General features: G+C 44.0%; 1 protein-coding gene across 1 annotated transcript in view; it reads left to right on the forward strand.

Moving 5' to 3' along the window:
- The window catches only part of SMYD3 (SET and MYND domain containing 3), a 705,011-nt gene that overhangs the window by 44,139 nt on the left and 650,105 nt on the right, over positions 1–10,767 (forward strand). Inside the window, exon 4 of the mRNA XM_025205137.1 lies at positions 8,770–8,833. Coding sequence (XP_025060922.1) covers positions 8,770–8,833 — 64 coding nt within the window. The remainder of the gene's footprint in view (positions 1–8,769; positions 8,834–10,767) is intronic.

Raw genomic sequence — 10,767 nt, forward strand, 5'->3', positions numbered from 1 at the left:
CGGATACAGCCCGGGCGCCCGGCCCGCCCCGGCGCGTGGACTCCTTTTGGCTCCTCCGGCCCTGCGGGAGGTAAGCGGGCCCCTTTGCCGCCACGGGGGTCTCCCGGCGTCCCCGCTCCCCTGGGACACCAGGTCTGACTTCATTGCGGTTACAAACTTGGATTTTCCTGTGCCTAATTTTCTGCTGTTCTTCTTAAGTTTTTTCTTTCAGACTCTGTAAGATTTATCATAGTATTGACCATTTTGTCAGGGATCTGCCAGAGAAGAACTATATATATAATAAATACATTGATCATGATAACAATTTAGAATGAGTACCTCTTTGAACTTTTGTTCAAATCTTTCCTGGTGTAACTTTACTGATGTTAGTGAACTTATAAAAAGGAGGAAATTGGCCCTAGTGTGTTCTTTATGCAATCGAAAACATAACCATATAAAAATGACAGAAATAAAGTCCACAATGGATTGATAATGTGGATCACGTTGTCTCTGGTATCTGAGTGGCTTGCAGCCTTGTTCATATTTTTATCCTCACAAAGCTCCTAATTTCCCCATTTTCAGGAAAGAAGCTGAGGCACATAGAGACAGCATGACTTGTCCAAAGTCATATAGGCTAGGGACAGACAATCAAAACGCCTGAGTCTGAATTGCTTCAATCTTTGCAGGTTAGTCTAACCTGGCTATGCTAAATCACTTTGTAACTCCACAGACATCCCCTCTGGACTGAAAAAAAATGCTTGTACATACCTGCAATGGCTCAGGGTAAAAGCTGGGCGAGGGGGCACTAGAGCAGCTCTCCCTTCCCTTCTACAGTGCTGAGCTGGGGGTGGGGGTGGGGGGAGGCATGGCCAGGACCCAGCAGGACACTGTGATTAGAGCCAAGCAAAATTGACTGTATTGATAGAGCCACAGTGAGAAACTTGAGTGGTGCAAACATAGGAACTCAATCTAAGAATACAACCAGATACTGCATTTGTCCCAGGGGAAACCATTTTTTCGTGGGACAAAGTGGGCTTGTTCAGATGTTAATTTTTCTGTAACAAACCCTGGAAAGGTTTATGGGTTAAGAAATGCGAAATTTGTCCTTGAGCATTGCAAAAGTGTGTCTGAATGGTTGTCCCAGGACTGCGTCATTAAACCCATGGCAGCAAAGTGGCCGTGCATTCAGTTGCTCATTAAATTTAAGGATGTCCCTCTGCCTAAAAAAAGCAGGGTGGCGCACATAGTGGCAGTGCACACCACCAGAAACCAGAGCCTGACCAGCCAGAGCCATGCTCCAGCTGCTGGCCAGGGTCCCTGCTGCAGGATCACCTTGGCTGCAGCCCCCGAAGGACCCCAGGTACGGTTGCTAGGCCCAGCCCAGGTGCTGGCCCGAGACACCCCATCCCTACCCGGGGCAATGTGCTGTGTGCCAGAGCACGTGTGCATAGGGGTTCCCCGGGGACAAGTAACAGCAGCACATATTGTGCTGCTGCTGCTTGTCCCCAGGGAAATGCATGTTCCTGCTTGTGGGGATGCAACCTTTATATGTAATCTGATGTTGCTTCTGTTGCATATAATTAGAGCTAAACAATGTATCCTGCATTATTTGATGACAATTTTATAAATTATCTAACAGTTCTTATAAAGAGTGGAAAAGAGAGATCCGGAGAGAAGATATCTAAACTGTCATCACTTGTCTCTAAAAGTGAATTCTTATTTCTGAATTCATTAAATTAAAAATGAAGTACTTAAAAGAAACCAAAAAGAAAGTAAAACTATGATTTAAAATGCCATCTCAAAAGATTCATTCTTACCATAAATCCTGAAGACAGAGACTTTGGAGGGAGGGAGAAAATAGGAAAAAGAAAAAAGCAGCAGTTTAATTGGTACCTGCAGCTGACTTCTGTACCAAACATTCTAAATCTGTTCAAGAGTCATAAAAAAAAGATGAACGCATACTTCATTCATTCCTCATTGCCAGCAGGGAGCCAGGCTATTTAGCTACTTTGGCTGGTAGTGTCAGTTGCTGGCAAGAAACTTGGAGTGATGCTCTGTATCTTTGTTACCAGTTCATTGTTAATTGTTGGTAAGAAGACAGTCAATCCTATTGAAATACTGAATCTCTTGCTGGCTTTAGTGAGGCTTGAAGGAGCGTAGGGCTATGCAGGGCCAGACTGTAGGTGAAGTAGGTGGTCGCCTGGGGCCCAGACAGAAAGTGGGCCCGACAATGGTAATAAAAAAATTATTATTATCATTATTTCGGGAGGGGGATAGTAAAAGTTCACCTGGGGCCACCAGGAGTCTAGGGTATGGTCCTGGGGCTGTGCAGAGTCAGGTCCAGAGCATGCACATTTTAGCTGGCAGAATGAGAGATTTCTTGGTGATGTAACTTGAGTTGTTGCAGTAAATTCTGATACTTGTTTTTTTGCGGGGGGATCTTCTCAAATACCAAGAGAAGATATTTTGCAGTATGCCAAGGTCATAAGATCCAGTCCTAAAATATGGATCTAGGTTAAAAAATTCTTCAGTTGCTAAGGTTGGCATTAATATAAAACATGGCTTCTAAGGTCAAATAAATCGTGTTTTTTGGATGATACTTTTTAGTACTGTGTTTTTATACTTTTAAAATCATGTTTGACTTAAGCTATTGCACCTAGAGATATATTGCCTAATGTAAATATTAGTTCAGATGCATCCTCTGCTCAATCCTCCTTCAAGAGGGTGAATTAGGGATGAGCTTGCAAATGACTTGGAAATTGCAGCTTCTGGCAAAACTTGCATAGGGATAATTAAATTTGATAGTAACAAAAATATTTGTTTGATCACAAACAATAGTATTTGAATGATTAAGGGGAGAAGTTCAACAGGGGCCCTTAAATATTGATACATAACATTTTGTGGAGAGAATGTCTACTTTATACTTCAAAATAAGGAAGAACCAAGTGCTTCTGAACTTGCAAAACTGTTCAGGGGTGCCACTGTGCTGAATAACTTGGGTAAATCTACAGCATTATCATCTACAAAAGTATATATGACCTTATAGAAAACCAAGGTCCTAGATCTCTAACTTTTTACATCATTCCAGGCTGGGATACAGATTTGCAGAGGCAGTGCTGAGTGTGCATTTAATTTATTTTGAGTGGCTTACTGGAAGATTTCCAAGGTAATGTGTTGATGGTCAAAGAAGTAGAACTTTTTGTTGTGTGTTCTTCAACTGATTTGAAAAACCTGCAGGGAAAGGTCCTATTAAACTATGTAATTAAAATAAATGTGGAAAACTTGCCCCATTTTTAGAAAGAAAGTGTAGGTTTCTTGAAGATTATCTTGTATCCCATAAGAATGTGTCACTCAATATTAAAGAATATGTAAGGAGTAGTCCAGAGGGAAAAGGAACTTTTAAAGACTTTGTTATACAAATATTAAAAACAAATGGTGAAAGTGCAAAGTGTGTGGCCCTCCCTGGGGCTAAGCATGAAATACTTATTATTATTCAGTCTCATGAAATACATGGTAGTAGTCACGGGAGACTGAAACCTCCTCCCGCATGCCCCTTATGGGATTACACCCCCCCCATATGGGATTACACACATGAACAACTGTCCATCTTCCATCTGACAGAGGGCCCCCTTGATCGTCCAGTGTGACACAAACTGGTCTATATTTTGTGCAAGATATAAGTGGTGAACAAAAGTACCTGTGGCCAGGGCTCTGTGGTAGCTGCCACTGGAGGTCGCCAGTTTTCTTGGCTATGGTTAGCTTGTACAGGGTGTGCCAGGCCAGGTGGGCTTGCTCTGGTGCTGCTGCTACTAGGTGCTGCCTCCAAGTCATGTCAGGGCAGGCAGCCAGAGCATGGGCATGACACACTTTGACTGTGTGTACAGTGCCTTTCCAGACAGGACCACAAGCCAACACTATTTTCATCAGGTATGGGGAGGGACAGCAAAGTGCTGGGCCTGCCACTCTCATTGCTGTCCACAGTTGGCGAAACAGGCAGTGATAGAGAGTATCTATCTAACAAGATGCCATCGGGGAGGGAGGGCTTCCCATGTGTGAAGGTGGTCTTGCATCTGGTGGGAGGGCAGCTTTCACTTTGGTCAAGAACCAAGAGGCATGAAGAAAAACAGAGTGTAGGGCCAAAGGGGGAGAGAGAATGCATGTTAGTTTGTTTCTCTCCAGACTAGTTCTAACATTTGAATTTGGGCAGCTCCAAACAGCCATTATTTATTTTTTTTGGCACCATTATGTATGGGAAAAGAGAATTTAGGTAACATTTAAAGAATTCTAAAAATTACCTATTTTCTTACACGATATAGATCATGATACTAAGGCCCCTCACTTTGTAGGTGCAGTGATTATGAAAGATATTAGCTATAAATGTGTGTAAAACAAACTTTTTTAAAGTACCTTTTTCTTTCTAATTGGGTAACATATATAGACAAATAAAATATGGTGTGGCTTAAGATTGGCACTTGACTAGCTTACTTTCCCTCTCAATCTGTGAGCCATCCAGGTGGAGGTAGATAACATTTTTTTTATACCACTTTATATACTGTGGCTAAAATTACTGACTTCACGCTGTATAAATAATAATGCAGACCTAAATTTGTGTCTTTAAGCTGTAGCCTACCATTCTTTCATACTCTTTCTGTAAATTAAATTTACCATTGTTTTTCCATATAACTACAATGCTTATATTTTTACCACTACTTTATTACTGTTTGCTATTCATGTTTGGTCACTCTAATAAATATACGACTTCTAAACAGACAAAGCTCATAAGCTGTAATAGTGGAACCCTTGGGCATTTAGTGAACAGTGCTGCAGTAACAAAGTGTCATATCTCTGCTCCTGACTGTCGTACAACATTTCTCTCTCACAACTAGAAATTCCACATACAAGATAAAAGATCTTAGTCTGTTTCATTTTTGGCATTCTATATTTATTGTAGGCAGCTGTAGATTCTTAGCTGTCAGTTAAATTAGTAGAATCAGGGATCCAGTTGCTTCACCCAAAAATATATATGCTGATGTTTGCAGCCAGTTGGTACCATTTTCCCTTATTTGGATGAGATGTTTAAGGAATTTGTGAGCATTAAATGGGATTGAAGAGTATGTGGCCAGGAGATAACGGACTATGTACTAATGTAAATATTAACAAAGAATGACCTTGTGTCAAAGTGCCATATGCAGAGTGAGAAGAGTGAAACCTGGGAACTGCTGCTGAAGTCCAATGACAAAATTCCCTTTGCTTTCACTGGAGCTAGATTGTCACTTCAGGTTGCTGGTTACCACTGTGCTTTTGAAATTGGGAGCGAGTGTTCAGAGAGCTCGCTTGCAGCATCATGGAATTCCTGTACAGGCAATAGTAATCTTAGGTAATCTTATATGGTCAGGTCCTTGTGGTATAGACTTGATTAAATCACTTGGTCTTTCTTTCTGCGTCACTTGCCTCACCTGTTTAAAAAAAAAAAAAAAAAAAAAAAAGAAAGGAAAAAAAAAAAAGACTATCTTCCTTGTAGGTCCATTGCCATTGTTAGACTGAAGTGAGTTTTAGTCTTCAGGTAGAAGGCACTGCAGATAAAAGATGCCCAGGAATAAGCAGGGGTAGAATGATTTTTAAACCTAAATATTTATCAGATTGGCATTGTATCTTTGTATATAACTGTAGTTCATTAGTGTAAGAAATGTGACTGGCTTTCCTTATTAGTAGGAGTACTGTCACACTCTAAGAAGGAGGATTCTACAATCTGGCTTGCTGTTGTCAGGGCCATCTCTGGGGGTGGGGGGTGGTGAATTGGGGCGACCGCCCTATGTTCCGCGCTTTGGGGGGGCCCTGTAGAGCTGGGTGGAGCAGTGGTGACATGGAGCTGGGTGGAGCGGTGCGTCCGTGTCCAGCCACTCACTATCCCCGCCCTCCCTGCCACCACCGCTGCAGCAGCTTCTTTGGGTCTAGGACCCAATGGGATTGGAGCGGGGGCAGAGCCCTGCATGGGCTGATTTGCCTCGGACCTGCACCCTGCTCAGGTCTGCTCTGACTGTAGTCCCCCACCTGTAAAGGCTTCTGTACCCATATGCTTGAGGTACGTTAAATTGGACTGGGAATGTGGTATCTTTGTTTTAAACTGACAAAGAGAATGAAAACCTTTGAACTTTCTGGGCTATGACGGCACTGGCATATAAGTAATAGGGATCTTCAAAAAGTACTGTAATCTATAGAATTTAAAGTAGAGAGGAGGGGAGTCCAACGTCTTCCCTGTTTTCACTGGTTTACATCAGGAGTAAATCCATTTGCTTTAAAGAGGTTGTGCGGGCCGGGAGCGCCCCGAGCCCTTTTTCGCGCTGCACGCGGGCTGTGGCCAGCAGCCCAGGCACGCGGGGGCGGAGAGGGAAGGCCTTCGCTCTGGAATTAGGCACGGACGTGTATTGGTAGTTTTAAAAGATTGTTTACTTACACCGAGATGGTAATGGTGTAGGCTGGAAAGCTTGATTAAGTTGCAGTTACAGAAAGAGAAAAGAAAACAAAAACTCGAACCTGCAGAACACGAGGGTATGTCGCATAGGGTTCCGGTGACGGGAAGATGAAAATACGAGGGTACGTCGCAAAGGGTTTCGGCGACGGGAAAATAAACCTGCAGGACTTGAACCCGGGTAGAAGAGCTCTGAGGCCGATCGTAAGGGCTCACACGAAGTTTGTCAGGCTCCATAGGTTCTTCCATTCACTCATCCACACGAAGTTTGCTAGGCTCCGTGGGTTCGGTTCGTAGTGCGCGGGAGGGGTACGTCTAGGAATTCTATCGGCGACGGGGAGAGGCTAGAGGTTGATCAGATCTCCGTTGCCTGCTTCAAATGCACTGGGTCCGTGAGGATCCGCAGCGCTTAGAGATCTTCACACAGCGTGAAGTCTCCTCCTCCCTTGTTCATGGAGTCCTCCAACTTGGGCGGAAACCACTCAAGCCTCTTATACGGCTAGCAAGCCAATCACTAGCCGCCACCTGTGAATAATTTAGAACTGGCCAATAATGGGACTCGAATTAGCATACCAATGGCAGGAACTCTTTGCAACGAGCATCTCCTCTCTGCAGCAAAGAAATGCACCCTGCAAAGCAAGCTCCAAATTGGCGGGAAATTCTCCCTTGCACCGGGGTTCTCCTCTGCAGCAGAAAACTCCACTGTGCAAGGAAGCTGCAATTTAGCGGGGACAATTTAGCAGTGCCGAAGCACACACAAATAAAAATCACACCTTTTGGGTTGTGACAGGGGTTATTTTAGATTAAATTCAGTGCAACTGAGAACGGTATTTGGCTTGTGAAAATATGATTTACTTTCTGCATTATTTTGTACATAATATTTCTTGACCATCTAATAATTTACAAGGTGCTTATTAATTATATTTTCTCTACAAGTGGAATTCTCATAGTTGTATTCCTGTACATCAAGAAAGTAGTGGAGGGTCTTAATTAAGCCAGGTGATAATTTGTGAGAGTGCAATCAAAATGTTTTATGCATCCCTCTTTCCCCTGTCTCCAAGATTTTATCCACACTGGGTTTTTACTTTGGAATATAATAACACTAATCACAAGATACCTATTTCTAAGGCAGAAATTTCCACTGATAGGTTAATGTTATAGTATAAAATATACCTCAGAATCCCAACTGCAGATTTGCAGCAGAGATCTTGCTAAAGACAAGTAATGATTGGTATCCTGGTTCTTTGAGTTCTGCTTTGCAACGTAACGTACTGCTATGTTGCCCAGTGTTTTGTAGAACAGCTCTGAGATCTTATTGATGGGGATGTACCTATATATATCATGGTTTCATGGATTTTGCAGAAACTTCAGAAAAACAGTGTTGTCCATGATCTCTGGGAAATCTGGCTGTGATTTCTTGTAAAACCACCCAAAATAAAAGTGGTAGTGATGTAGACCTAATGAAGGCACCCTCTGCCAATCAGCAGTGAGGGGTGGGGCCACTGGGGCCCTTCTGCCAATCAGCAGTGAGGGGAGAGGCCTCTGCAAAATGTCCCTGAAATTGCCTCTGTGTGCTGCAAGTGGGCCACGAAAAACCTTTTGTCCTTCTGTGGCTTTAATTAGGTTTCTACTTATTGAGCTTATGGCCAAATCTAATTCTTTGACAGCAGAGTAGAGAAAAATATTTCTTGTTTTACCATCTCACTGGGGAATACAGAGACCTTCTAATCTAGAGTCTGATACTCTTGCTCTTGAAGAGGAAGCCTATTGATTCCAGTAAGAATAGGACGTGCCACATCAGTTAAAGCAGAGGTATAAAATTTGTCTGGCCTGGTAGGCCAGATGAGTGGTGTAGAACTGGTTCATGTACTGGATGAATGGTGAGAGGCTGGCCCTGCAGGTTGGATTGGGGCCACAGACCACGCTTCCTTTTGGTCTAGGACCCAGCAGGAAGAAGTCCAGCATCCTAACTGCTTGGCTGTCTGTGGTAGGAAAAAAGCTGTGGTACCAGGCTCTTTCCTGTTGTGATGCTGGGGCTGTGGTGCCCTGGCTCTTGCCAGAGTGCTTAACTAGTCAGAGGAAGGTCCTTCCTGTCAAGGCTGTGGGCCAGATGACATGGCTCTGTGGGCCAGATTTGGCCCGTTGGCCGTATGTTCAACATCCCTAAATTAAAGGATCAGAATCTGACATTCTAGCTTCTTGCTGCGACTCATGTTCATGTAAAATGTGTTTTAGGCAAATTGTATTTTTATGACACCTTTTTCCTTCAAATATTTGGAAAATATTTTCTTGAATAATGAATACAGATTATTTTTTTTCAGGAATGAAAACCTGCTTAGGTGCTCTCAGTGTAAAATTGCCCGATACTGTGGTAAACGCTGTCAGGTAAGATAACTTTTGAAAATAACTGAAGTACTAAAGATAAACAGTCATTTTAATCCTTTAGTTGTGGGGCCTGTGTTGCATTAGTTTGGTTGTCGTTGTCCATTAATACTCATCATCAATTAATAATGCATTTATTACATTGTCCATTATCCACTAATATCCATTAAATCAACAGGTCATTAACTAACAATTAAATACATTTATCTCTTCTTGCACCTTGTTTGCACCTCTTGTTGCACTAACTAATTGTTGTCATAAGCCATCTTTTGATACATGTGTGACACTGATCTAATAAATAGGGAGTAAGTCTATAGATAACTGAGGAGGCCAACTGAAGATCTGCATGTTGGACTGTAGAAATGGCAAATAGTTCTGGAAGGAAGGAGTAGATCCTGGTGATGTTGGGTCACAGATCTTTCTCTTTGTGTGTCTCTTGTCTATCAGCCTCCATGGTGAGGTGAATTTGCTTCAAAAAATTGATGCCACATTGTACAACGTGGCGCCATTAGGGATGACTCAGTGCTCGATTCTTCCAGGTATTGATGTTACCATTGCATTTCTTCAGAAAATCATGCAATCATTGCATCTGTGTAGGTCTGTTACTAGGGGCTTCCAGTAATCACTAGCATATTCGTATGTCAACACTCGCCTCTCGCTGTTGGATTTGCTGTTGAAGGAAGATTCCCATGTGCACTGTTGTGCATCGGCAACCATGTGATTCTTTGCAGGAAGGTAACCTTAATCCAATGGCAAGGAAAGCCTAGACAACTGAAGGTTTCTATTCTGCTGCAGCCTTCTTCCTCTTTTGCAGCCAGTGGGTGCGTCTACATGTGACACTACATCTCCGTAGTAATACACTACAGCGACGTAGCATCTGCAGCAGGGGTGGGCAAAATGTGGCCTGTGGGATGGATGCAGCCCACTAGGCCATTCTATCCAGCCCGCAGGGCCCCTAAAAAATTTAGAAAATTAATATATATCTGCCCCTGGCTGCCTGTCATACGGTCCTTGATGGCCTGCCAAAACTCAGTAAGCCATAACTCCGCCTGACATAATTGCCCGCCCCTGATATGCAGGCAAAAACCATGATGTTGCACCTGTGTTGCTGTAGTGACATGCGTCGCTATGGTGACATAGTGACTAAAAATAACTATGCATAGCGTGCAGAGTGCAGTATGAGCTGTGTAACAGGTGGCCGATCTGGTCTGGGCTAAAATGTGGCCTGCACACCTGTTCCTGGGGCAACCGCCCACCTTCGCTTGCCATGCCTTGCTGTTAATTAATTAATTGATGTTAATTAGCAGGAGGCTGCCCTTGTACTGCCCCGCTGCCAGGGGGCGCTATCTGCGGCTCCGTTTCCTCCCCTACACCGCAGTCCACACCTCACCGATGGAATAGCTGTTATGTCTCGGCCTTATCACAATCAGGCCCCTCTTTGGACCTTCTGAAGTGTTGCCCCCTCCTCTGGGGCTCGCCACGCCCGCTCTGGGGCTTCTCAACAGTGCCCCCTCTGTGGGGCTGGGGTCTATGTACCCCGTATGCTGCGCCCCTACTGGCGCTGGGGTCCCCATGCTACTGTGGGTCCCCTGTGAGGCCTCCTCCAACCCCTAATAGCCTCACCCAAACCACCGGTGTAACAACAAAACGAAACGAAACAAAAACTCGAGCCTCTTGGCTATAACCTAAACGTAAGCCGCCTGGCTATAACAACATTGCTCAAGCCTCAAGAGCTGCCATAAGCTGTACCTGTAGTCAGGCTTCTTCCCGTACCCTGGCTTAGGGAGCTCCTGCCTCTCTGGCTGCTTGCAGGGAACTGCCTCTGGCCTCCTGTCTGTGCTTTATATAGGAGCCAGGCCCTGCCCCTTTCAATCAGCTGACCTCCTGGTTGCCCTGGCAACCCACAGCTGGGCTCCTTATTCCCTGCTAGGGCTCTT

Source organism: Alligator sinensis, unplaced genomic scaffold (assembly GCF_000455745.1).
Source record: "Alligator sinensis unplaced genomic scaffold, ASM45574v1 scaffold284_1, whole genome shotgun sequence".
Taxonomy (NCBI): Eukaryota; Metazoa; Chordata; order Crocodylia; family Alligatoridae; genus Alligator; species Alligator sinensis.